The sequence below is a fragment of the Mirounga angustirostris genome, unplaced genomic scaffold, assembly GCF_029215605.1.
Source record: "Mirounga angustirostris isolate CCGP_5_RB_7025 unplaced genomic scaffold, mMirAng1.0.hap1 SCAF_6, whole genome shotgun sequence".
Taxonomy (NCBI): Eukaryota; Metazoa; Chordata; class Mammalia; order Carnivora; family Phocidae; genus Mirounga; species Mirounga angustirostris.
Window position 1 is genome coordinate 24,294,206 of NW_026991714.1, and position 27,334 is coordinate 24,321,539.

The window sequence follows — 27,334 nt, forward strand, 5'->3', positions numbered from 1 at the left end:
AATTAATGATGAGCCTGCACACACCTGTGAAACTTAACAGCTCACTTCTACGAGCAGTCCCTGTTAGGCAACCTCTCCAAGGACCTGGCTTGGAACCCTCTCATCTAAATAACATAACAAATAAACAGCTCTGCCACCACTCCCACCAAGGATGATCTGTAGCAACTGGGAGGGTGTGGCCCGGGGACTCAGGCATGCAGGGTGCCCAGAGTTGCTGTAGGAACCACATACAACCCCATTAGGAAACACATACAACCCCCTTTAGGTTACCCCAACCAAGTCAGTAAGTTAAAATGGTAGCAGGACAAAGACTTAGAGAAGGTTTAGTTTGCTTCTAAAAACACCCTGCACTTCTGCAAAGTCGCTAAGTTTTAAGATGGTTTCGGGCCACTCACAATGCGGAAGTTTCAACCTATGCATGTTTATCCTCCTGGGTGCCATCCACTTTCCACCCAGAGCTTCAAAGCTCAGGCCGGGGGAGTGACACAGAGCAGTTGCCCCTTCACCCTCCCAGGCAGAGGTGAGCATGTCACCAGACCCTGAACCAAGAGCTGTCCCCAAGTCACAGAGAGCCATTTTGAAAAGGTCCAGGCCAGGAAATACTGGGAAGAGTATAAAAAAGCGAAGAGTGTTTGCTGGTGGTCCCGGAAGGGCTCCGGATCCAACCCTTGGTCCGCTCAGCCGAGGAGTTCAAGAGGGTCCCCAGGGCAACTGGCCACCCGCTCTGGTAGCACATGGCCTTGCCTGCTGACCGGGACGGAGGTTTCCCTTCTGGACCGCGGAGGTGATTTCGTCCCCACCCACCCCCCGCAGTGAAAGGCTCTTGCACTGGATCATGATGTTTACCTTGGAAGGACGTTTGCTGTGCACGTTTCTGAAGAAGGTGGTCTTGGCAGTGAAGAAGCAGTCCTCCAGTTCCTCCTCCAGGCTGCAGTACCCACTACTCATGCTGCCGTCCACCGTCATCTAGCCCGCGGCCCCGCGAGGCAGCGGGCGCGTGTGTGTCCAGCCGGGCTCCCGCGGCGGCCCACGGGGGGGGCGGGCCCCGCCGGGCGCGAGCTCCCAGCCCCGCGGCGGGCTGGGGGGAGGGGAGCGCAGGGGGTCACCCGGCCAGCCGCGGCCGGCACCCGCCGCCTGGGCTCTCAGGCTGGGCCCCGAGCGGCTCGGGCCACCGCGTAACCTGCGCCTTCCCCGCGCGCCGCCCGCGCTGCAAGCTCCGCGGTGGGACGTGGGCGCCCGCCTCGCGCGCCGCGCTGCGCGGCTCACTCGGCATCTGCGGTCTGGTCCCCTCCGCCCCGCGCGCGGAACGCCATCTCGACACCTCCCCCGCCTGCCCGCGCCTTTCCTGCCCCTCGCCCTGCGCGCAGAGGAGTCGCAAGCCACTTCCTCTCGCAAGGTTCCCCAAAGCCCGGCTCGGCTGTCGCGGCGCCCCTCCCCCCGCCCGCGCCTGGCCCGCGCCTCCCTGCCTCACTGGGTGGCCCTGGATCCCAGGGACAGGTGGACCTGGGGCACCAGAGGTCAGGCTAGGGATGCGGGGAAGGAACAGACCAGGACGCACCCGAGGGAGAAAATTCCTTACGGCCTTTCTTCATCCCTCTGGAAACAGCCCATTCTCATCACCCATGATGGCTCATGTTCACCGAGTAGAATGTGCCCTAAGGTCGTCGGCGTCTCTCCTCCCTTCCCCCCCACCCACCTCCTCATCCACTCCCACATCCCCCATTCACAAGGAGCCCGGTCAATCAGAGTGGTTGGAGAAGTAACCGGAGAAGAAGAAAATCGATATCTGGTCTGCCTGGAGAAGCAGCAAAATTTTAACTTGCAAACGCCTGAAGAAACTGCAGGGGCCCTGTGACAAGCATATGCAAATCATATGCAAAGTGATGGCAACCTGGAGCGCAAGCCTCCCCTTCCACGCGCACGCACGCAGAACTTGGCCCAAGGGAAGACTTGGGGATACCAAAGGAGCCTGCACACACCAGCCAGGTGATTTGTACTGTTTTCCTGACAGTCTGGCCAGGAGGGGGTCTTGCCAGTTCTTGTCATTCCCATCAAAGACGGCTCATGTACATGTCCCGGTCAGACTGGATGAAGGAGCATCTTCCTTGACTAGGGTTTAGCCCTCCAAGCAATTAGGGCGACACTCCCATAACTTTTCAGACCACGTTTGCACAGCAATAGCAGTTAGAGGTACCCTTGCTTGCAAAACTCCTGTGCCTGGTCATTTAACTTGCCCAGCGGCCTTGAGGTAGACCGTATTATTCCCATTTTATGCATGAGGAAACTGAGCCTCGGAGTCAGACAAGGAGGATATGTGTGCTGGGACTCAGACCCAGGCCTGTGCAACTCCAGGGCCCATGCTCTTAGCTACTGGGACCTACAGTCTTTCCGCAGAAATGGGACTGTTCTGGTGCGCACTCTGCCATCTTTCAGTAGAGTGGGGCCTGGAGTCCCAGGAAAGGAAAACAAAGCCTTCAGAGCCTGGCAATGCTGGGAGCACTGTGCTCACAGAGTCTGATGGCCTGTGGTCCCTGGAGTGTCCCGGAGGGTGGTCAAGAGGGGTTATCAGGACTCTCTCCAGGTAGGTTTGCATGGCTTTCCCTGCAGGTCTGAAACAATCCAGTCCTGGGGAAGCGCAAGCTGGCCAGAGGGCTAGACTCAGCCCCCAGATACCAAGCTGCCAACTCCATTTTAAGCTCCTGTTATTTTTATGAGGAACCCCCTCCTTCCCCCACCTTAGCCAAATCTGTCAGTGCTCAGGAGGGTTTCAAACTGCAGCCCAATTTGGATCCGTCCTCCCACACAGTCTTTTTCCCAGAAGCCTGTGAGCGCCTGGCAGGTACGAACACGAGACAGCCCAGAGCTGCCACCCTATCGGGCTGGCCACCCCGGGCTCAGGAGAACGGTCCACACCAGCAGCGGGATAGGAAGTGCAAGCAAGCAGCTGGGGGTGGGGGCTGGAGTGAGCTACCTGGGGAATTTCTGGGGGAAAAGCTCACATTTTATAGGGTTGAAGAACCTCTGGCTTTGTTTGGAACAATCTTTTCTTCAAATGAATATTTTAGAGGCTGGGGTTTTTTGTTTTTTGTTTTTTGTTTTTTGGTGGGGGTGTCCCCAGAGACAGCGGTTCAGGCAAAGGAATCTGGTATTAACCTCGCCAGTACCTCCAAGTCCAATGCCGAATGATGAACGCTGCAGAGAGGGGGCTCTGCATGATCCTCGGGCCATCAGCAGCCTACCTGCTTTGTCCAGCCAGCAAAGAAACACACTTTGCTTTATAAAAGGAACCTCCTGGCTCCACAGGAATCCAATACTTAAGAAAAAACAGGCCCCAGGTTCTTTGTGGCCACACTGTGTCCTTGGAGTCATGCAGGGACCTCTGCAAAGCAACTACGATGCTGCCTATTCAAACTACATATTCAAAATGCGCAATCTTAAGAGACAGCAGGTAACAACTTCTCTGAACCCCAAGGCAAAGTACCCCAGGGGTCAGCATGCATCTCTCCTTCTGAGCAACATGCCAGCTGCCAGACCCAGTTAGGAAAAGTTCTAGGAGACACTGTGTTCTTTTAGGGTGCTGCTCCATGCCATTCCAAATATTATGAAAAACTAGTGTCTGAATAGGGCTTCTGAAAGCCTTTTTACCATTCACTACTTAGGCGGCTCCAGAACCTTGAAAGCAGATTGTTATACCCATTTTACAGACAGGAAAGTGAGGGAAGTAACACGTTCCATCACAGCTCATGCTTTCCAAGTCTCTTCCCTCCTAGTTAGTGTCTTTCCCCACCCTGCTCTACCCGTCAATGACTCCAGGCCTGCAAGGGAGCCCCGAGTAAGTAGTCAGCAACACAGAGACTGTGTTGGTGAGGACCCAGGGACTAGAAGAAATCTGCAAAGATCAAATACAATACAATAAGCTGGCCAGCCTCCAGAAGGAAAAATCCAGACCGAAGCTCCAGGGCGGGACGTAAGAGAGGGAGACTGAATTCCCTTCAGTGTCTAATGACCCCGTCAGCACCTCTTCCCTATGAATAATCAGCGCTGAGAACCTGGGAGAGGGGCAGAAGGGGCAGGGGAATGCCGGAGCCTGGGCAATAGCCTTTTGAGCCTCTGGTGGTGAACACACAAAGAATAGGGACTGGCTGGCTGTTCTTGTCCCTGAGCCCAGGAAGAAGTGTCCAGACCTTAGGTTGCAGCCTCTGGAGCCTTAAATCCAAGGCATCGTGCCAGGGTTCAGAAAGCCCCACTGAAATGGTGAAATGGGTGACTTTCCTGGCTCAAAGTTTCAGATGATGAAAGACACTATTTTAAGCTTTCTTCCTTTCTCAGATGTGATCCTGACATGTGCCCAGATCCCCTCGTTTAATCCACCGCGTGGTTCTACGTGTTCCAGAAAAGCTGTATCATAAGACTGGGAGTCAGGAGCTGCTATTCTTGCCCAGCTCCAACTCCAGCTTGATACGGCATCTGGAGGAGCTTTGCACTCCAGGATTCCTCAGCTGTCCGGCTGAAGGGGGTCAGGGCGGAGGTCAGATGTGGGGCCTTGTGACTTAACGGCATATTCAGAGGCTGAAAACCAGGGCGAGGTGCCACTCGCCTGCTGAAACAGAGTTTGAAATTATTCTTAGCGGGTATGTGCAGGCCTTGTATGGCTAGCTTTGTGTGTATCGTTTCATTTAATTCCCACAACAAACTGACGAGGACGTTGCAGCTATTATCTCTATTTTACAGAGAGAAAAAGGAGGTTCAGGCAGGTTAAGCAATTTGCACAGAGTCATACAGGCTAAGTTAATGGAGGAGCCAAATCAACCCCGCTGGTCTGACTCCAGGACCAAGTTCTGGAACACTCTATAGTAGTACAGTACCCCGGGATTGCTCCCGTAATACCTTCCGGCCTGAAATCAGAGGCCATCACAAACTAGGCAGGGACTGCTCTCCCAGTCTGCCTATGTCCCTGTCTTTCCTTTAGCTCATTGGGATTTTCCAGGGTCCAGCCCTTGACTGTCTTCTCGTCCTGCCCACGCCCCCTCCCTGCGCTGGGAGCTTAGTCTGATGTCTGCCAATGGTATCGACTCTACCTCACAGACTCATAACTCAGAGTCCTCTCCCTCCCAGGTAGCTCCAGATGGATACCTGCCCCAGCTCACCAAGTACCCAGCGCTCCCCTTTGCAGCCTCGCTGGCAACCAGTCCAAAACTGAGCTTGCTATTCCCTGTCTCCCCCTCCACCTGCTCCTTCACCATTAGTACTTCCTAGCTCAACGAATGCCATGCAGGTAGATTTTTGCAAAGCCTTCTAGTAGTTTCCTTTGTTGCCTTCTCTGCCTTCTCCAAACTCACTGCCCCCTTGTTGGCCAAAGTCACCCTTCTATACTAAGATCTGATCAGGGTTGTTCTATCATAAAACCTTCTATTCAAATTTCAACTAATAATTATTGAATAACTATTACTCATTACTATGTGTCCAACTCTAGTTGCTTATTCTTTCAGCCTTTCATTTAAGAAATATTTACCGGGCACCTTCTACATGGCAAGTACCAGACTAGGAGTTTGAATTCAGGCCTGAATAAGACGTAGTCTCTGCCTCTTACCACACACACTCTAATAGAATAACATGAAATAAGAAGTTATATTAGAGTTGCCAAGCTCTTATACATTTCCCGATCTCACTGGATCGGCACAACCGTGCAAGGAGGTATTTTGCAGATGAGTAAACTGAGGCTCAGAGTGGTTCATTTACCCAAGGACACAGAGCAAGTAAACGGTAGGATCTGATCTCAAACCCAGACCCCTGTGTCTGACAGCTTTCCATGACGATTGTTGTCCTTCCTCCAACAACTCCCCAGTGCCTGCAGTGATGTTCCAAACTCCAGAGCGGGTCCTCGAGGCCCTTTAAGGCCCTTCCCAACCCGTGCCCAGCCAGCAGTTCATTCATACCCACCTCCGGCCACAAGACAGCCTCCCTCCTTCAGCTGCACGGAATTTGTTTCACGTTCCCGGCAGCTGCCCTGCCCTCTTGTGGTTTGTCTTGCTGTTTTCTCTGCCTGTCAGAACCCCCAAGTCCTCCTCCTCTCTTCCTGACACATATTCACCAATCACGACCGGATCGCCCCCACCTTCCCCATGCTTTCCAGAGGCAACCTTTCCCAGATGCCCTGGGTGTGGGGGGAAGGGGTTTGAATCTTAAGAATTCCACTCTCCATCCCGAGAGCATCCTTTGACGGCATTATACCAGCTGCGCGGAGCCGAGAGCTCAATTTCTGCCCAGACGACTTCCTGTCATAAAAGGTGAGTGGCTACACAACACTTAGGTTAGACTCGCAGGAGATTCACTTTCTCGCGGCTTCTAGCCCACCCAGCACCTCTGTTGCTTGGCTGCTAGGCTAACAGCTTTGATAGGACCCTTCCACTTAAAAACCCTGAATGCAGTGAAATTAGCCCAGACCAAGAGGCACGGGTCCTGAAGAGCTCCTGCCAGGTCTGACTCAGGCACAGGGAGACTACCTTCTAATTGCCCCCCTCTCGTCAGACCAGAGAATCACAAAAGATGTTTCTGACCAACAATCCCCATCCCTCATCTGCCCCTCTCCAGGCAAGACCCATTAGCCAGGTCAGTGTGGTCACCGGCATGAGACACGATCAACTCACCCGCTATGACACATAGAAGAGACCTCACTTCTTCCTCAGAGAGACTCAGGACTGACCTGGCCCATCCAGAGGACTTGTCAGGCAGCCACTGTTTCGCGGGTAGCAGTAGGGGGTGGGGTTGTGAGGAACACCGGGAAAGGTCTCGGGTACTTAAGGATTATGAAAGCAATAAGCTCTAGAGCTCTGTCCCTCCTCAGATCCAGGTTCTCAGGTGCCTCCTCGTTGGAAAGCCTTTCGGCTCTGCCCAATCGGAAACAAGCTCCGTGGGTTGGCCTGAGCTGGTCAGAGACGCCTTGGGGCAGCTCCTGTGAGAGGTGGCTGTCTAGTGGAGATGCATCACTGACAGCCTTGGCCAGCACTTCTGGCTTCTAGAGCGTGGAAGGAAGTCTGTGGAAGGTGGAGCGGCTGTCTCAAATGCAGCCGGGATGGAGCAGGACAGCTGGGGACTGGCTCCTGCCTTTGGCACATGTGGGTGGGCTGGCAACAAATGAGATAAAATGCAATCATAAAATACATTCAATTAATCCAAAATAAGACGGGGGAGGGGGGGAAGGAACAAAGAACAGAAAGGACAGACAGAAAAAAAGAGAAAGATGATAGACTTCAAATCTAATTATACCAATAATCACATGAAATGCAAATGATCTAAATAACCCAATTAAAGGGCAGAGATTATCCAATTGGATTTTAAAATAAACAAGATCCAACTATTTGCTGCCTACAGGAAATGTGTTTTAAATATAAAGACACAAACAGCATAAAAGTAAAAGGATAGATTAATAAATATCATGCTCGGAGTAATCAAAAGAAAGCTGGAGTGGCTTATATTAATATCAGACAAAGTAGATTTCAGAGCCAAGAATATTACCAGGGATAAAGAAGGTTATTTCATCATGATAAGACGTCAATTAATCAAGAGACCATAATAATCCTAAATGTTTATGTACTGAATAATGGAGCTTCAAAATTCAGCAAGATAGAACAGTAAGGAGAAATGGGCTAATTCACAAGTATTGTTGGACGTTTCAGTACCTGTCCTTCAATAACTGATAAAAGACGTAGAACACACGGTGTGCCTTAACAGATGTGAACTACTGTTGTTATCAGTCACAGTCCAAGGTGATACACCCTTGTCGCGCATTTCTGAGACCTCGACCCCGAATCCGCGGAGAAGGCTGCAGGGGTCCGTCAATAGGGTGTGTTAGGGAGCGGCGCAGGGACAGACCCCGCCCCCAGGCTCTCCCGGCTTGCTTCTGGCTCCCCCGTGTGGAAGTTCTGGGTGCAGCACGGGGCCTTGGGGCCGAGGGTTGGGGCAGGAGTGGCCAGGGTTCTGGAAAGGCAGAGACCTGGGTATAGAGAGTCGGTGGCGCGCCTGCGGGAGGGAGCACGGGGCCAGGAGCCAGGAAACTCGGCTCTCCACGCCAGCTGAGTCACCACCACGCAGCAGCTGCAGGGGCTGACGGAGGTGATTCCAGCCGGGGCCCTGCTACGGAGTGACAGCAGAGGGTGGGGGGTGTGGGGGGGGGGTGTCAGAGATGTAGTAGCCAGCACCCTGGGCGGCTGACCCACCCTGGAGCTTGGGAAGCCGCCTGTCTGTCCCTTTGGTGCGTGGGGACAGGGTCTTGGTCTTTCTGTATATAGTGGGGAGCAATCCATAACTGTAAGTCTTGGAGCAAAAAGGGCCTGCCAACCACAAAGTCAAAGTGTCCTGGTCTTATGTCCAGGACGTAGCCCATCTTTCTAGTATTTCGGAGAGGTGGCAGAGCCAGATCATGAAGGATTTCTGTGCTAGTCCAGATTTGGATTGATCTCGGGGGCCTTGGGAAGCCGCTGCGGGTTTTCATCCCGGGGAGGACAGGATAAACACTCCAGTAGGCCGTTGGAGGCGGCAGAGACAGCCCTGGCCTGCTACCTGGTGATACGCAGGACTTGGTCTGCACACGCTCTCACACACATCTTCCCTGTGGAGCCTCGCGACCACCCAGCACACCACCCACTTCTCAGAGGAGAAACCCAAGGCCCAGAGAACCAGGAGGCTTGCCCTGGGTCACATAATCAGTACGTTGTCTACACAGTCTGGATCAGAACCTAGCTCTTCTACCACTGAGAAGCTCTTTGCTTTCTTTAAGAAAATATTTATTGCTTTAAAAAAAAAAAATTCTACCCTGGAAACATATGAGAGCATCAGTTATTCAAACAGCACTGATGCAAACAGCAAAAGCTGAAACTTGTCTAACTCTACCCCTTTGGACTCCTACCCATCCCCAAGGTGAAATCTCTTCAGTAACTTGCCAGGTGGCGTCCAAGCCCTCGCTCTGCACTAATACACACACACACACACACACACGTACGTACATGCGCAAAATACAGATAGGCTTGTCCTGTAAGTACCGTGGGGGGACTTGTTCTCACTTCGCACTATTCCCTATCGTACATACGGATCCAGCTCTCCTTTGGATGAGTGCCTTAGCATTGGCTTGGACGGCTGGAATTTTCTTCCCAGCTACCTGGTCTCTCTCCACTGCTCACAGCAAGCCTTAGGCAGCGGCTGGACCCAGGGCCCTGGTCATCGAAGCACCGATGACCTAAGACACTAGCCTCTGTTCGCAGCATTTCCCGCTGACGGCATCTGAAACTATTTTAGAGCCGTGCCTGGCTCAATAGATATATGTGGAAGGAATCTGAGGCAGTCCTTAGAAACACACTGTTCTTTTCATTTTAAAGATTAAGTATTGGGGCGCCTGGGTGGCTCAGATGGTCGGGTGTCTGCCTTCGGCTAGGGTTATGATCCCAGGATCCTGGGATTGAGCCCCACATCGGGCTCCTGGCTCAGCGGGGAGCCTGCTTCTCCCTCTGTCTCTGCCGCTTCCCCTGCTCATGCTCTCTCTCTATCTCTGTGTCTCAAATGAATAAATAAAATCTTAAAAAAAAAAAATTAAGTATTAACGGAATAAAAAAATCCTCCATACATCAAACCAGTGATTCGAGGGTTTTCAAAATTTCCTTTAATACACGTTTAAGTTTAATAAAATGAATCTATTTAAAGAGAAATGTTAGGTAAATAGTAGCGCAGGTGGAACATGGGTATGGCCAGGCTCCCAGGTGTGGAAAGTACCTGAGTGAGGTTTGGGAACTGCTGAGGGAGGGGCCGGGCTGAGCGGCCAGAAGCAGCCAGGATCAGGGAGGCTGGCTTCCAGGTGCCCCGCTCCTGAAGGGGCAGGGGGAAGGGGAAAGGGGGCAGGGGGAAGGGGGAAGGAACCTTCGCCAGACAGACACCAGCCGACTTAACCCCGGGCTGTAAGTGCTTTGAGTGGAAGGAAGAGTGCTTACGATTTCGCTCGTCCTCTGCACATCCGATGTACCGAGACAGAAGGCAGAGCTGCCAGGACCCCCCTGGGCTGCCGTGGGTTGTGAGAATCAACAGTTGGGGCCAAGACCTTCCACTCCGGGGGCCGCTTCCCCAAAGGCAATGAAAGGCATAGATCAAACTGGCAAACTCGCAGGCCATTGTGAGGGCACTGGGGAGTCCCTGAGGGTTTTTGTTTTGTTTTGCTTCGTTTTTTTCCACCAGAGGAGCAACTTTAAGACCACCTGAAGTGTAAGGTCTTTGGGATGTAAGTGTCCCATAAAGGAACTACAGCTATGCTGGCCATTTATCGTGGTGTTCAGCCAATGCCAACAATGTTCTCTAGGAATCAGGTTTCACATGAAGAAGGGATCTGGGGTGCATGTGAAGGAGTTTTGCGAGGTGCCTAAGGAAAAAGTCACATGTCCCAGACCTTAGAGATCTCCAAGGAAAGACTCTAAAAGCACCAGTTCTGTGCTGGAGAAAGCACAGGCAGCTGCCCTTCCTCAGTTTCTCTGTGGGTGTCTCCCACACGGCCTTGTGAGTTTGCGCATGGGGGCTCTGAGTGCATCTCTGCCCCCTCTCCCTCCCTCCGTGCCTCCCTCCAGCTTGGCAGAGAGAAGACAGCCAGAACCTGGGATTACTGCTTTTCAAAGGTGGAGGCCAAAAACTTATCTACGGAGTGATCTCAACCATGTTTTGAAAAATGTATGGATGTACAGGAGGAAAATATGAAAATGTTAACGAACAGTGGTCTCCTCTGGATGGAGGAAAATCAGTGATTTTTCTTTTCCTAAAAGAGTCAAGAGGAGAAAGGACACCAAGCTGAGACCGCCCAGCAGCCTTATGCCCCCCAAACTAGCTGAGCTCAGACGGGGTCACAGCAAATCCCCCCAGGAAGATGGCACTGGCTCATGAAGCTAGCTCAGCCCGGGTGACCGTGTCAAGGTGAAAGAAAGCTCCATCCTGGTATTTAACTGAAAATCAAGTCAAGGCGGAAATCAGCACAAACAAGCTTTTTAGAAAAGGGGAGTGAGCCTGGAGCAGGGCCCAGGTTTTATTGATAGAAGGCTAGGTCCTGCCCTAGTTGTGCTGAAGCATGCAGTCAGGCCTGTCCAAGGCAAACATAACAGCCTGACCCAGCCGGCAGGGAGCGAACCCCACTCCGGGCCATTCGCAGCTGGGGGCCGTTCGGCACCCATGTAGGACTCTTGGATCCTTCCATGTGGTTCTGTATGGCTCCTTCTATAGTTCAGTGGTGGGTCTACTCTGGATACAGCCTTGATTCAGCTTGCCAGAGGGTTCTGAGGTTGAGTCCTCTACCCAACAGAGGAAAAGGGGCCACTCTGCTTCCAAGTACTCAGACTTGGAAGCCCCTGTTTGCTGTTGACATCCCGAGGAGATGAGGTATAGAGCAAACTCCAGGGCCTGCCCTGGGGCCTTCTGCCCACCACACCCGCCCCGCTAACCTGCTCCAGGGCAGGATTTCTCAACCTCCGCACTGTTGACATTTGGGGCCAGATAATTCTTTGTTGTGGGGGCCTGTCCTGTGTCATGGAGAGCGTTCAGCAGCAGCCCTGGCTCCCCCCACCAAATGCCTGTAGCATCACCCCAGTTGTGACTACAAAAAATGTCTCCAGAAGCCGACATTTTAGGAAATGTTCCTGTATGGTGTGCTCTGTGACTTCCGTCTTATAAGGCAAACCTTCAGCGAAATTCTGCATCATCCACTAGGGTTTGGGAGGTCAGATTTGTCTCCCTTTCCTCCTCACCCCTCGTGGGGCAAGGCCCTCCCAAGAGGCCTGCTTACATTCAGCCTATGTTATAAACAGTTACTATTCCAAAGTATGTGGAAGATGCACAGAATTTTTTAAATATATATCTTAGGATCGATTCAATCTCATTCTTATAAAACCATACATGATATTTGCTTTCTAGCAATGCTTTCCTAGTGGGAGAAAAAGGGGTGAGGGGAATCACAAGAAGGCTGTTAACACCCATAGGCAAATCTGGTGACTACTGTGGATGGCTAGTCGTGGGCATTGGGGCCGGCTTGGGATTTCCCAGGGCCACCGGTATTCTCTTCAGAAAATAACCAGTCATTCAGCACCTAGATTGTCTCTCACAGCACCCTGAGCACCCTGAGCTTTTTCCTCATAAATACGAGGCTTATTTGTTTAAAAGTCTCATTCTCCTACTCTGCTGCAAGCACAGGGAGGCCAGGGGCCATGTCTGTTCCCTTCATCACGAAGTCCTTGGCATCCCTGGTCCTGGCACATGGTCAACCTTTAAAACGTATTTGCTAAATGAATAAATGAATGATATCTGGGGACTCTCCTTACTTCCTTGACCAGCAACCGTGGACTCATACATTAAGGATCAGATCAAATGTCACCGCCTCTGGGAAGTCTTCCCTGATTTCTCCCAACAGAACCAATTGCCTCCTGTACTCAAAACACTTGATTCATACTTTTATTGCAACATGCATCACGGTATATACTATTTGGTTGTATTCTGCCCACCCCGCCAGGATATAAGCTCTCTGTGGATAAGAACGGTGATGTATCATTTATGATCCCCACTCTCCCCAGTGCTCGGCACCCAGGGGATACTCAGTAAATGCTTGTTCAATGCAAGAATCAGAAAATGTTCTCCTGTCTCCATTCCAAATCCTCGACCTCAAAGTTTGGACACATCCTGGTTCAAGTGCCTTGGCAAAACCCAGAACCAAAGCTGCTTTGGGCATCAATTCTCTAGTTCTTTATCACAGGGAAAGAATATCTGCCTGGCCCTTCTGAAGTTGAATCTTGTTTGGCTGCCTGATTGGCAGTCGGGATGATATGCTTGAGGAGCCTCAGCCCTAACATCCCCACTGCCCCAGGGCTATGAGGCTTCCAAGGACCTTTGGGAGCCTTCTCTCCTTCCTGCCCTCACCTATACCCACACCTCTGGCTTGGAACCCTAGGCCAAAGCAGGCCCTGTGTTTGGTGAGACCTAATGAGGACTTCTGAATATCTACACACTTCTCTGGGTCACTGTTCCAGTTCCATTTTCCCGTTCCCTTGAAAAGAGGTGTGTCTGGCCAGAAGGGGACCCCAGCATCCAGCATGCGTGGAATATTCATACCTCCTCCTGCTGACCAGAGCTCCCGAGCAAAGAAAGTGGAGGCTAGGATACCAGCAGAAGCCGTTCCCAGCCTGGTCCTTGAGCTCTGCTGCCTACCTGGCTGAAGATCGGAGTGAGGGTGCTTTCTGGAGAGGGCCTGTCCTGGGATGGGCCTTCCTGTCGACTGCAGTCCAGCTGGATCAGGTGACGGCACTCCGGGTGGCAGGTGAATTTACAGTCTGGAGGGAAAGAACCACTGTGGGGGTTAGGAGTCAGGTAGGATCCTGTTCACTTCCAGCCAGAGAAATACCCCAGGAGACTGTGTTTAGCTCCAGGAAGGAAGAACGTGCAGGAGAGAAGTGGAGGGTGGGAGAACAGCTCGGTGCCACCAGGGATGGTGAGAGTTAACAACACGTGTTTACACATTGGCAAACTGTTTTCACCTCCATTATTTTGTGTGACCTTGTAATCATTATTATTGCCACTTCACAGACAGGAAATTGGGGTCTAGGGACCTTAGGGACTTTCTCAAGGTCAGATCATCTGACTTCAGGCTGGTGCTCTTTCTATTAATTTACATTAATCACCAGGGGTCACGGATCCCTAGAGAAAGACTTCACTTTTCTGGGCCTCATTCTGCCAACCTGTAAAATACAGGTAATAGCTTCCCTGCCTGGTGCACGAGGAACTTTCTGGTTCCAGGGGAGAACAGGTCTTAACAAATTAAAAGTGCCTCCAGGGACAGAGGCATTATCATCCACCGGAAGGGCTGTTTCCTGTCTCTGACCCTCCCCCAGCTAGAAATGTGGAGGTGGCTTCTCTAAGCCAGCTGAAAGGGCCTCTAGACAACATCCCACATCAGGTGCCCCAGGGGAAAGCATACGTTTTATAGACAATGTTCATTTCCGTGGAGGCAGGACTTAATCTCCAGGGTTGAAAAGAGCCTCGGGAACTACTCTGGAGGTGGGGAGACCGGGGCTCAGAGGGGTAAGTGAGGTTGCCCAATGACACACAGCTCAGTGGCAGGGCCTCTTGGACAAGACGCAGCGAAGCTCAGCCAGGCAAGGGAAGCGTGTGCTGTGGAGGATGGGGGTGAAGCGAAGGTTGGCAGCGAAAGAAATCCGTGCAAGTCCTAGAGCAGGCGAAATGCTCGGGTTCGTTCCGGTTTGAGGTAGGGTTCCCACAGAGAGCTGCTGGGCCAGCTGGGTCACCTGTCCTGGAGGCAGAAGACCCACTGGGCAGGGTGCGGAGTGTCTCGAGAGGACTGGCTTCCGGACTGTGCAGCCAGGTGCGTGGGGATGGGCTGCTGTGGGCAGGGTTTGTGGCCAGGGACACGACAGCCCACACTTGTTTGGATAACCTGGGGACTGCTTTTGGCTGATAAGAGCTCAGGCTCCTGACACCCCTTTTCTTCCTTGCAATGAGCTCCAAAAACCGAGCCCGTTTGGACTCTTCTTTTGAAAGTTGCTACAGGACCCTCCATCTTGGGCCAGGGGTGGGTCTCCTCTTCTCCCACTCTTCTGGGGGAGTTTTGGAGGGAGACCTCCACTCTCCCCAGCTGCCCTCTTCCTTTGCACCCCCAAAGGTGAGCACCTGGGCCACATTCCTCACACAGGTTTTGCCACGAATGTCTGCAGGGGAGCACCCTCACAAATGCGGGGACGCACAGAGGTTCCAGAACCCCACAACCATCTGACTCAATGGTCTGAAGCCCTCGGCCACCCTTCTAGGATGGCATTTAGAAGTTCTCCGGCTTTCCGGCCTCCTGCCCGAAGGCCACCATCGTCTCCTCCTTCAGACCCCACCCTTGTGTAGGCCTTCCTGACTCTCCTCCATAGAAGCCTTCCCCTCACCCGGGGACGGACTGGCGAAGCCATTGTCTGAGGTAGGCACCCCATGCCCCCAAGTGCCCACATGCATTTCTGCCCCCAGCCCCCAGTAGGAGCTCTCTGCCCGGCACAAAGACAGCTTCACACCGAGTGGGGTGAACGGCACAGGGGGATACGCAGGCCAAGCGTCCCTTGCTCGCAGTGCCCAGAAATGCCGGGCCTTTGATAAGGCAGTCCCGAGGCCAGAGGCCGCACAGGGAGCACTGTTCGGGCCTCCACTCTGGGGCCGCACCTGTATGGCATTGGCAGCGTGCTGAGCGACGAACAATGCCCCAGGGATGCCGAGAAGGGGAAACAAGGAAGAGAAGGAAGGACTGGAAGCTCTCCAAACTACAGCAAGCAAGAGCTACTGCCAACTCACAAACGGGACAGCATCTCGAGATAGGAGGAGGTCTTCCAGTCTCTTCTTTGAACTCCTGGTACCGCTGACCCAGGCTCTGTATGTCCCTCTGTGCGTCCAGTTCTCTCATGTTCCGTCTGTCTGTCTCTCCCTCTCTCTGCTCTCTCTGACACACACAAACACACACACGCCCCCTGAAAACAGCACCAAAACCTCAGAAAGTTGTTGTGTTGTTTTTTTTTTTTACAGTCCCAACGCTGAGCTGGACAGAGCTAGGGAACAGAAGACTCCAGGAAGAGTATTTGGGGATTTTATAAAAAGCACATTTGAGCGCCAATGACTTTGTTCCCCCAGACTGTGTAATCACAGACTGTAGCAAAACCACTAGAACACATCTTGATACTTCCAGGCCCCTGGAAATGCTAAGCCCAGGCCAGCAGAGATGAAGTCAGAGCCCCCATGCCCTTCTCCAAACAAGGAAGCAAGCCCCACCAGCCCCAGCCAGTAGCCTGCAGGCCTGATGTGCTCCTGTGGAGAGTTCCAGGAGATTCCAAAGGCAGGGTAGCATTCCCCTGGGACCTGGTGGGTAACCCCCACAGGCCATCTTTCCCTCAAGAGAGTTCATCTTGAGGTGCTGCCAAGCCATTGTCCTCCGCAGCCTTCAGCTAGTGCTCAATCTGGACACAGAAAGGGAGAGGGCCCCTGGGTGGCACAGGACCACATAGGCCCCCGGGAATGGCTCAGCCTTCCCTGAACAGCCAGCACCACCATCTTTGGCAACAACTCCAATGTCTTGCGCACAGACCTCCCCACGCCTGAGGGTGAGGACGAATGAGACAGGACCTCTGGCGAAAGTCAGGCTACCTGGGCAGACAGGACACACGCGTGAAAAGATAACTAACGAGTAAGACAGCACAGAGCAGGGCCTCACTGCCCAACAGGTCCAGGAAGCCTGCCTGTTCAGGGGACAGAGATCTCTGCCAGCCACAGCAGTCAGGGAAGTTTTCTTGGTGAGGGAGGCTCTGGGGAGCTTGAAGAATGGACCAGATTCCAGGCGACTCATATTCCCACATCGCAGGGGCCAAGAGGGGGCAGGGAGCTCTGACACCACAAGATAGATAGGATGAGGATCTCCCCAACCAGAGGCAGCAAAGACCAGGGAACAACATTCCTAGGTTCTAATCGGAGTATCTTAGGGAGAACTGGCATTTCTTGACCTTAGTGTTGTCATCTATAAAATAGAATCATTATCCTTTCCGGTTTCCACCCTTCCCTTGCAGCTCTAACCCCTGGCCCCCTTCCCAGGGGATGCTCTGGGGAAAATAAATGTGCCTCCAGGTCCTGGAAGAGGGGCCTATGGAAACAGAGAAGCCAACCGTAAGGAGAAATGATGGGGACAAACCGTAAGAGGGGTCCTTCTCCAAGGAGCGACCCCTGCGCCAGGATGGAGGGCTGCGAGGGCCCACCCTCAGCACCCAGACTGCATTAGTTTCCCAGCTGTTGTAACAACGTACCATGAACTAATAGCTTAAAACAGAGATTTATTTGGGTTTGGAAGGCTGTGAGTCTGATACGGAAACGTCAGGCCCTTTCAGCCCAGAGTTGCATGCAAGACCCTGAGCGTTAATCTCCTCAACTCTAAAAGGGGAACGAGCCAGCTCACAGGGCTACCATGAGGATTCAGTGGGGTTCTTGAAGCAGAGCACTGCAGAGGGAGCCCTCGGTCAGCGTTCCACTCCCAGCCCCAGCCCTGCCCCGCCAGGCAGACGCCTCACCCCACTCAGCTCCTGGTGGGTGATCTGCAGTCTCACCAACCTGCCTCCGGCTAGTCATTTCAAAGCAACACACAAGTGGGTCTTAGTTTTAAAATAATTTTGTTCTGAGACAGTACAAACAAAAGCAAAACAAAAACAAAAGGGCACTGGAAAATGCAGTGTTAACATAAGTTAACATAAAAAGCAGAAGTCAGCGTTGTCCTGGTCCTCCAGAGCAAGTCAGTGGGGACAGTCCTCAGTATCAGGGATCCCTTCTCAGGACATTTCAAGGGACCCCCACTCTTGCACTGGGAATCTCTCCACACAAGCCTCTGGGCTGGACCAGCTGTGGCCGCTCCGACACGGCCCAGATCCCTCCAATACCACTGCACCCGTCTGCCCTGGCCACAGGCCTGCTCGCGCACCTGCAGCCCCACCCCCCATCACCCTGCAGCCTCACGCCTGTCTGTTGCCCTGGCCAGGAGCGCCCCTCTCCGTGTCACCCCAAGATTTCCCCTCAGACCTCAGGCCCTCTTGCAAAGGGCCCACGGGTTAATGGACCCTCAGCGACCCTGCCCCCCAAGTCTCCAGCCTTGCGCTGGGCCCTCCTCAGTGTTTGAGAGGACCAGACACTACTAAACATTCAGAAGGGGTTTGGTATGAACTGGGTAAGTGACCAGAGTAAGGAGGGGTGCTCTGCCTTTTGCCAAAGTGGAGAGGCCAGAGTGTGAGTGCCGATCCGATTCCAGGCTAGTGTCCCCTGTGCCTCAGTTTCCTCTCTGTGAAGTGGAGGTGAAAGAGGTATCTGCCTCGCAGGGCTGCCATGAGAACGGAATGAGATACTTAGAATATAAAGAGTTCAATCTATACTAACTATTCTTATCAACTGACCAAAACCCAAGGTGGGTCTCACCAGCGGCCACAGCATCAGGCATCCTCATTCCAGAAGCCTATCTGTGCATATCCTGTCCGGGCCCTCTGACCTTCCTCCAGACCTCCACTGAGTCCTGATGCCAAAGGTCCCCAGGCATCCTCAGACCTCCGCTGAACCCCTGTTCTCCAGCAAGGGAGACCCCGGCTCAGATCCCCGCATAAGTAAGGCGCCAGGTGGACACAGAGCCAGTCTGGTGCGGGGCCACCTTCCCGACGTCGGAAAGGCGCTGCTGTCCCCCCCTGGACGGCTCCCTTCCCTTCCTTCCTCCCCAGACCCCTCCAAAATTGAACTTCTAAAATCTTGCTCGGGTTTCAGAAAAGAAAATTGTTAACCAAGTTGACACTGTCCAGTATTAAAGAGAATGTGGGTAAATGAGAAAGTCTTTACATCGATGATACGAATTTCATACAGTAATTCATCCTGAGTGTGTATTTATTTGTATCTAAATATCTCTTCACTAAACTGTTCATGCCATGGTTGTTCATGACAACAAACTGCTAGAAATACCCCATATCCACCTACAGGGGGCCAGCTAGAGTTAATGATATTTTTAAAAATAAATACAACTTAGCCATTATATAAAGAGGATGTAGATTGATACTGGTCAACTTGGGAAAATGTCCACAAATATATCATTGGAAAAAAAAATGATTTTGTTCTATGGTCCTAACTATATAAAAATATACACATGTCTAAACACATTGTTCAGAGAGCTTCCTGGCTCTGACATCCTTGCTCGGAGGGATGGGATTTCAAGTGTTTTACCTTTCTGCATAGTTGCTAGGTTTTTACAGTGAGCCTATATTCTTTGCTAATGGGAAAAAATGCCATGAAAAAGAACAAAGAAAAATCACATACCCACACTGCAATAACATCAGGAGCCTTTATATGCTACTTATACACGTGTGTGTGTGTGTGATTTCACAAAATCAATACTATGCCTATGGGACACGTTGCTTTCCCTATTTTTAAAAATAGATTTTATTTTTTAGAGCAGTTTTAGATTTGAAGCAAAACTGAGCACAAGTATACAGAGACTTTCTGTGTACTTCCTGCCACCCCCCTCGTCAAAACCATCAGCATCCCCCAGCAGAGTGACACATTTGTTACAACTGATGAACCTACACTGGTATATCATTATCCAGAGCCCTGGTTTACCTTAGGGTTCAGTGTGGGTGGTGTATATCCGATGAGTTTGGACAAGTGTGTAACGATATGTATCCACAATTATATTATCATACAGAGTAGTTTTATTGCCCTAAAAATCCTCTGTGCTCCACCTGTTCATCCCTCCCACCCCCTCACCCCTGGAAACCACTGATCTTTTTACTGCTTCCATAGCTTTGCCTTTTCCAGAATGTCATCTAGTTGGAACTATACAATATGTAGCCTTTTTGGATCGGCTTCTTTCACTTAGTAACATGCATTTGAAGTTCCTCCCTGTCTTTTCATGGCTTGACAGCTCACTGAGTGCTGAATAACATTCCATCGTGTGGCTGGACCACAGCTTCTCTGTCCATTTGCACCTCCTGAAGGACATCTTGGTTACTTCCAGGTTTTGGAAGTTATAAGTCTGCTATAAATGTCGTCCACCTGCAGGGTTTCGTGTGGACATAGGTTTCCAGATCCTTCAGTCTACTCCAAGTTTAGGGATGAGGATACCAAGACTTGGAAGGGTGAAAAGACCCACTGAGGGCCTCACAGTGAGTCAGCGGCACAGCTGATGTGAAAACCCACCACACCTGGCTGCTTCTCGCTAGCCCTGTTTTCTGGGAAACTGTTCCTCAGAGCCGTCCCCTTCATTTGGTCCTGGCCCCCCTATCCTGCACTGCTTGAGGCCAGGGTGGGCTTCATCGGGGCTGGGGGGTAGGGTGATCCAAGCCCAGAAAATAGTGTGAGTCAAAGGGACTTGAGTAGCGAGTGCTTTTTCCCTCTGCCCCAGCAGGTCATGGCCACAGCATCCCTCCCTGAGGTCTCCACCTCGTCCTGGGAAGTGTCCGTTCACAGTTCCAGTCCTAGCCCTGCCCAGCCACTTAGCCTGGGAGCTCCGGACCCCACCCATCCTGTCTGCCTGCTCTGGCCGGACTCGCCAAACGTGACCCCTTTATCTCTGGGATGCCACATCTGGGAGATGCTGACCTATTTGGGCAATAGCTAGCCGTTCTTGCGCTGAGATCCCGGGGCGGCTTTACCAGAGAGGCTAGCTCATCAGCCACGGTCAAGCTCCACAAACAGTGGGCTCTCGGCCTCCCCCACTCAAAGAGGCCCAGCCTCTGAACCTCTGCTCCCCGTTACACCACAACAGAGCCAACGGCATCAACACCTCGAGAGATGAGCATGGCAGGAAAGCAAGCAGGATGGACCCCAGGCTCCCAACACCAGCTGCCTTACAGAGGTACCAAAGTGTACCCACTCAGCAGTAGTAAATCAGAAATCCTTAGACCATGAGGTGCCCTGAAGCACGCTGCCGGCCATGCAAGAGGTCTTTGAGAAGAGGTGCAGGGGATGGAGCCCTTCATCAGGAGCTGGGGAATGGGCAGAATCTGGCCTCCAGAGTCCCACAGATCCGGGTTTGAACCCAAACTCTGCTTCTAATGGAGCGTGAGATGCCTGGACAATTTACCTAACCTCAGTAAAATAGAGAATTTATTTAGCCTCAATGTCTTCATCTGCAAAATGGAAATAGTCATATCTTCCTAGCCAGCAGAGTTGTTGTCAAAATTAAAGAGAATGTAGGTAGGGGAGCCTGGGTGGCTCAGTTGGTTGGGAGACAGCCTTCGGCTCAGGTCATGATCCTGGAGTCCCAGGATCGAGTCCCACATCGGGCTCCCGGCTCAACAGGGAGCCTGCTTCTCCCTCTGACCCTCCCCCGTCTCATGCTTTCTCTCTCTCTCTCAAATACATAAATAAAATCTTAAAAAAAAAAGAGAGAGAGAATGTAGGTAAAGCATCCAACACTGCCTGGCACATAGTAGGTGCTCGATAAAGCTGTCATCTTCCACACAGTGGGATTCCTGAGTCTGGGTGCCCTGCCTCCGTGTGCGATGCTGGCCGAAAAACCTCTCTGCTTTGGGGCCCTCTCCCAATGTGTTACAGTGAGAAGAACCATGCAACTTTCCAGAGAGTTCCTCCTACCTGCTCCAACCTCCCTCCTGCCCTGCTGTTGATGGGCCCAGAGGAGGAAGGCAGGGACATGGTGGGGGGTGAGGGTTGTATTGGAGGATGGGAAGGTAGACTGTGATTTGTCAAGCTTGGCGGTCTGCAGCAGTTGCCAACATCAACACCATCTATACGTTTTTCATACTCCTGGCTAAACTCCTAGTCAGGGTGGAGCAAGGGCATGGAAACTCCCCGCTCGTGGGTCAGGCAGCCAGCTCAGGACATCTGCATCTCTGTGTTTCCAGGAAGGCCCTCAAACCCCAGCCCTGCTGAGACCATATACTGTAGTTTCTTGTTTCAGGAGACAGGCCACCCCTGAGGGTACTCAGCACGCCCCGCCCTAGCATGGACAGTCTGGAGACACACAACGGCTCCCCACCTCCACTGCACAACCCCAATCCAACACACACACACACACAACACACAGCCCACGGAATGTGCCAGAAGGCAAGCCAGGAAGCCAGCAGGAAGGACCGATGTAGTGGTAGGGGAGCGACCTGGAAGCCAGACCCACATCCCAGGTCAGAGGCTGTGGGCAGGTCCCTCCCGCAGACAGGGAAGGTGGGCAGCTGGGCGCATGGAGGCTGCCATCTCTGTGGGAAGAGCCAAGAGGAGATGGGCCTGAACATGTTCCAGCCTGGATCAGACATTCAGTTCCCATGTAAAACAGAGGGCTGGGGTGGGCGGGTTTTACGGGAAGCAGGCTCCCCCAGGTCAGGCCTGCTGAAGAGAGAGAGAGCTCCAGAGGTGGGGTGATGCTGGGATGCCTCGGTTGAACTGAGGACACAAGGCCACCCCAAGGTCCTGGTCTCCACCCTCTCCCAAAGTGACCGGATAGGTTTGGCGTGTGGCAGGCCTGGCTGGGGTTGGACGTGCGCTTTTGAGTGACACTTTCGTACTGAAGGGAAGGGCAAAGGGTCCTGCCCTGTTGCTCAGGGACTAAAGCCGATTTTAAGATTCTTTCTGGGACCTTGGTTGCTAGGCCTCATGTACCAGTTGTTTCTGCCAGAGCCTGTCTTCTCCCCTGACTCATCCCCTGCCGGCCTGGCAGACACTGGGTGCAGACCCTGGGTGCCCAGGCTGACCTGCAGAGGCACCATTCTGCCCCGTATGGGTGGGGTGGGTGGGTGTGCCTCTCAGGCAGGCCCATTAATCATCTATCTCCAACACAACCCCACATCCCGAGGCCAAAAGCTCCCACAAAAGGAAGACGCTGTGGCAAAGCCAGGCTGGGGGTGTGGGCTGGGGGTATTTGGGGAGGGGCAGGTGCGGGAAGGAGGGCAGGACAGTTCACAAGTTCAGACAGATGATGCAGGAAGTGATCAGACGGTGCCCTCCCTAGGCCCTGTGAGGCAGGGGGCGGGTCCTGGCCACGGCACACCTTTCCCACGTGGTCTGTTTCACACCCCATCAGTCTTTGGGGGTGCTGCATCCTGAAGCATATTTGCCCCCTGTCCTGTGCGTACACGTATATATGTTTAAAAATATAAACACACTTAATAGGGTTGAGCCATTTTTAACAACGCATGCTTCAACCTTAGCTGAATTAACTGGCTCTCTGCTGGGACTATTCCAGAACGCTCCCTCTGGCTCTTCGGCCCCCACTCCCTGGTTTTTACTATATTATTTACACTTCCTATGTTTATAACATTGACGCCCTATTTACTATATTATTTACACTTCCTATGTTTATAACATTGACGCCCTATTTACTATATTATTTACACTTCCTATGTTTATAACATTGACGCCCTATAATTCCCACAGTCATCTACAGTTCATTCTACTTTTAAATCGATTCAGTCTTTTTATGACAGCGAAACTATTTTTCATTTACTCTAATTAATCTTTTGGTTGGCTGAAATTTTTTTCATATCATATTTCCACAGGCACTGTGTTTCCCAGTAACGCTTCCAGCATCTTAAAGAGCTGCGCCCCAAGGGTATGTATGAGTTGTTCTGCTGCACTGTGGCTTCATGCAGCGATTTCTTGGTGAGAGTGGTAGCCGGGAGGAGATGTGGATATAGAAAAGAGAAGCGGGCGAGTCTGCAGGCCCTCAGCGTGATATCACAGAGCATCTCTGAGAGTCCCGCCCACCCCTGGACAATAATAGTAAGAGGCAATACATTTTGGGGGAAATGTTAAAGTAAATGATTTCAGGTGGGGGCCCAGGGTGGGAAAGCCAAATGGATCTCATCCTCTGTGTGCAAGGGTCTATAGGTTTGTCAGCTGGACCACCTGACACCATATCCAAAGAAGTTCAAGTTGAATTTAGGGTATGGCCGGACAGATAGACATGCAAAGATATGACACCATTTTTTAACAGGGGCGATGAGAGCATGTGCATCCATTGGGACACATGTGCTCAGAAAGCCACAGAGAGAATATTAAACCTTTTCACAGTTATGCCCCTGTCTTTCCACATAAACCTAGTTATTAGTCAGTTTTTCATGTGTGCATGCATTCATTCAACATGTAATTTTTGAGGGGCTTCTAAGTGAACCACTATTCTAAAGGACAGCATGTTATATCCAAACACTTTCTGTAATAGGAACAAGTGGATGAAAGAAAAAAATACATCACGTATATTTTTTTCCAGTATAGATACGTCCTGGAAAAAAAATAAATTCTATTGCCAGAGCACCTTAAGAAAAGAAAAAAAAAAGTTTTTTTTAAAACACTGTAGGCAGTTGGGTTTAAGGGAGCTTTACAAACAGTAACAAGCCCATGGTATCCAAAGCCAGCGTGGAGCTTCCAGATACCCTCTCGGCTTCAGGCCTGCTCAGGAGGGGCCTCTGCCCCCCCAGGCATGTGTCACTTTGCTCTGGGTGTAAGAGAGACAAAGCAGGTGGGGTCTCCCACCCCCAGGGGCTCAGGTTCCTCTCTGCCCATCGCCGGGCCCCTGAGAAGACACCAGGAGGAGTCTGGATAGCTGATAAAGAAAGGATATGATTTCTAGTAGTGAGGGACAGATATGGAATGAAGAGCTTAAGGGGGGTTTTTTGGTTTGTTTTTTGTTTTGCTTCTGTTTTACTGTTTTTATTTATTATTTATTTTTAAAGATTTTATTTATTTATTTGACAGAGTGAGAGAGCACAAGCAGGGGGAGCAGCAGAGGGAGAGGGAGAAGCAGGCTCCCCACTGAGCAGGGAGCCCAACGCAGGACTCGATCCCAGGACCTTGGGATCCTGACCTGAGCCGAAGGCAGACGCTTAACCATCTGAGCCACCCAGGTGCCCCAGCTGTTTTTATTTTTTTCAAAGATTTATTTTAGAGAGAGAGAGTGCGAACTCACGAGCAGGGAGAGGGGCAGCGGGCGAGGGAGAGACTCTCAAGCGGACTCCGCTCTGTGCGTGGAGCCCAACATGGGGCTCCATCTCACGACCCTGAGATCATGACCTGAACTGAAACCAAGAGTTGCACACTTAACCAAGTGAGCCACCCAGGCGCCCCTGTTTTATTGTTTTTAAAGCAGACACCATCTCTGAGAAGGGGCAAAGGGTGGTCTAGCCTCTCGCTAGCCTCGGGTATATTTTTGGTAGTGTCCCACAGACCCCGAGGAGAAGAACAGCTAAATAAGCTTGCAAGAAGCCCTGCAGCGCAGCAGAGGAGGTTTAGACGGATGTGCAGACATGAATGCGCACACAGGTGTATGCACACAGGTATGCCCACCAGAGCCAGGAGGCCACTGAAGCCCAGGAGCAAACAGGTTCAGCCCTTTATGGGCGAACCAGGCGGCTGCCTCCAACTGGTTTTTCCACACCTGCTTGGCTGTCACTTGCACACAAAGTGCTGATCCCCAACCAACTGGGTGAAAGGAGACTTTTTGCCGTGAGAAGAAAAGTAAATAGATTACGTCTGCGCCCTTCTCTGCACGAGACTCACAAAGGCTTCCTGACAGCTGTGTCCCTTTAGAGCCAGGACCACCAGAAATTTCTGGAGAGACCCAGGCCGTTTCCCGCAGACCCCCGATCTGCCTTTTCAGATGAAATATGACTTGCTCCTTGGCAACACGCTTGCTCAGCTCTAATGATGCCCAGTGGGCTCATCTAGCCTTCCTTGTTAATTAGCGGTGTGGTAAACGCAGTGATAGGAATTTTTCCAGAGAAGGTGTTTGAGTTTCATCCCCTCCCCCACTTCTACCCAGGCAACCTCCAAACGCTATCTCTTTCACGAAGATGAGCACGCAGCCCTATGGGGGGTCTTGCACAGGTGAGTGACCGGGAGCCATTATTAGAGGTCTTCCTGGAGCAGGAAATAAGAGCAACTGCCAAGGAGGGACCTGCTCTGGGACAAGCACCATGTCTCCTGATTTACATCCGATGTCACGTTTAACCTATCTGACACCGGCTTGAGGTTCTCTGAGCCGCCGCATCAGTGAAATAACATAAGCCCCTTTCCACTCCTCCTGCACAGGGGTCTGGAGGGAATACATGATATTAAAAGTAAACAAATAACACATAAGTGCTTCAGCTCTTTGGCAGAAGGGCGCTATAGAAAGATGAGATGCTGAGATAGCATGACACAGCAGAAAGAACCAGGCGCTGGAAGGCCAGTGTCCAGGACTCCCCCCTGGTTCTGGTGTTGCCACCAGCTTTGGTTGGCCTCAGCTTCCTTTCTTTGAAAAAAAGTGAGGAGGAGGACCTAAGGTTCCTTGAAAATGTGAATGCTACTGTCTCTCCTTCTTATCTTTCACTCGCCCCACACTATGCCATTATCCTTCCCCTGGCAAGGACTGTTCTCCTGCTAATTAGTGCTCAGGGCAAGAAACCGTGGCCCAGTTGCAGCCTGAGGCTGGGCTCCTGTCCCCTGTGTCCCGGCTAGTAGTCCCCAGCCCTGCAAACCCTGCGTGCTGGGGCCCTGAAGGCACCTCCCCTAACCATGCAGGTGAGAAACCCCTGCCTAGGAAATGTCACTGCCCATGGGTCCTTGGGAGGCCGACTCCACACTGTGACAAGGTCTCACACCCCTCCGAGCTCCAGCACGGTAGAGTGGAAAACGGTGTCATCCAAGTGCCCATCTTCCCCCAGCTCAGGGGCCCAGATTAGGATGACTGCTTAACCAAGGAAAAGCTGTTCACACCCACAGGCAACCTGGGCCTCTGTGCATGTGCTTTTGGATCTGCTGTTCCACCTAAAGCTGGCAGGGTGTCAGCACCTCAGCTGTGGCCCCTGGAGGGCCGCTGAGCTCAGCAACAAATACCAGGCTGCCATTAGGCTCCTGCACTCCCTTCCCTACGGGGAAGGCCACTGGGCCAAGGCCTCGGAACCCAAGAACCCCCTGAAGGCCCCTAGCTAGAGCACTTGGACTTACCGCGAGCCAGCTGGGCCTCATGGCAGAACCTCTGCAGGGCCTGGAGCCTCTGTGATCCTGAATGGCTCTTGGGGAGCCTGTGGAAAAGCCGCTGGAGCCTCGCCATGACTGTTCTGAAGCAGGCAGGAGGCGCCTCCTCATCCCAGCCCTCAGTCATCCCGCTGCGGGAGATCAATGGCTTCTCTCTAGGCCAGCTGGCAGGGATGGAGTGATGAGTGGAGACTCACTGGCCCTGGGAGGACCCCGGGGCCTCCCGTGACTGGGGCTTTGCTCCAATCAGCCCAGCCAGCTCCTCTTCCCAAAGGAAGTCACCGGCACCTGGGACGTGGGGCCCGGGCACCAGCACAGCCTGAGCAATGCCTTCTCCTTCCCAGCTGAGGTCCTTTCCCTCCACCTCCCCCAATGGAAAACTTTCTATTCCTGGGGCTTTTAGCGTGATAAGATAAAAATGCCCCCACCAAACAGGCTGCAGGAAAGAGCCTGCCCCAAGCTTCACTGCTCAGTAGTGCTTGGGAGCCTGAAAATCAATGTCTCCAAAGTTTCAACAGACAGCAGAAGTGACCGGTTATCTCACACCGTGCGCCCGACCCAGGAGCTCGTTAATGGATTTCTTTGGGGATGGCGGATTAATAATGCTTTACCAGCTATATAGGCTCCTTCGGGAGGACGGGGCTAATTCACATCCTCCCACGCTAAGCCCAGGGGCGGGGAAGAGCGACGGCTTTCAGCCAACTGGGCCCGTAAGGAGGCAGTGAGCAGAGAGAGGTGAGCGGTAGAAGGAGGAAGAAAGAGAAAAGAAGGAAAGAAGAGAGTCTCGCATAAATAGGACAGAAATGTTCTCTAGCCC

The 27,334-nt window shown here is 52.2% G+C and overlaps 1 protein-coding gene across 3 annotated transcripts in view; it reads right to left on the reverse strand.

Annotated features, from left to right (window-relative positions):
- The window catches only part of RASSF5 (Ras association domain family member 5), a 64,938-nt gene that overhangs the window by 27,484 nt on the left and 10,120 nt on the right, over positions 1–27,334 (reverse strand). For 2 of the 3 annotated variants that reach the window (XM_064593920.1, XM_054507921.2), the window contains exon 2: positions 13,216–13,337. In XM_064593920.1, the coding sequence (XP_064449990.1) occupies positions 13,216–13,337 (122 nt within the window). Of the gene's footprint in view, positions 1–846; positions 1,282–13,215; positions 13,338–27,334 lie in introns of those variants that run through there. The other variant, XM_045876919.3, reaches the window with a different exon arrangement.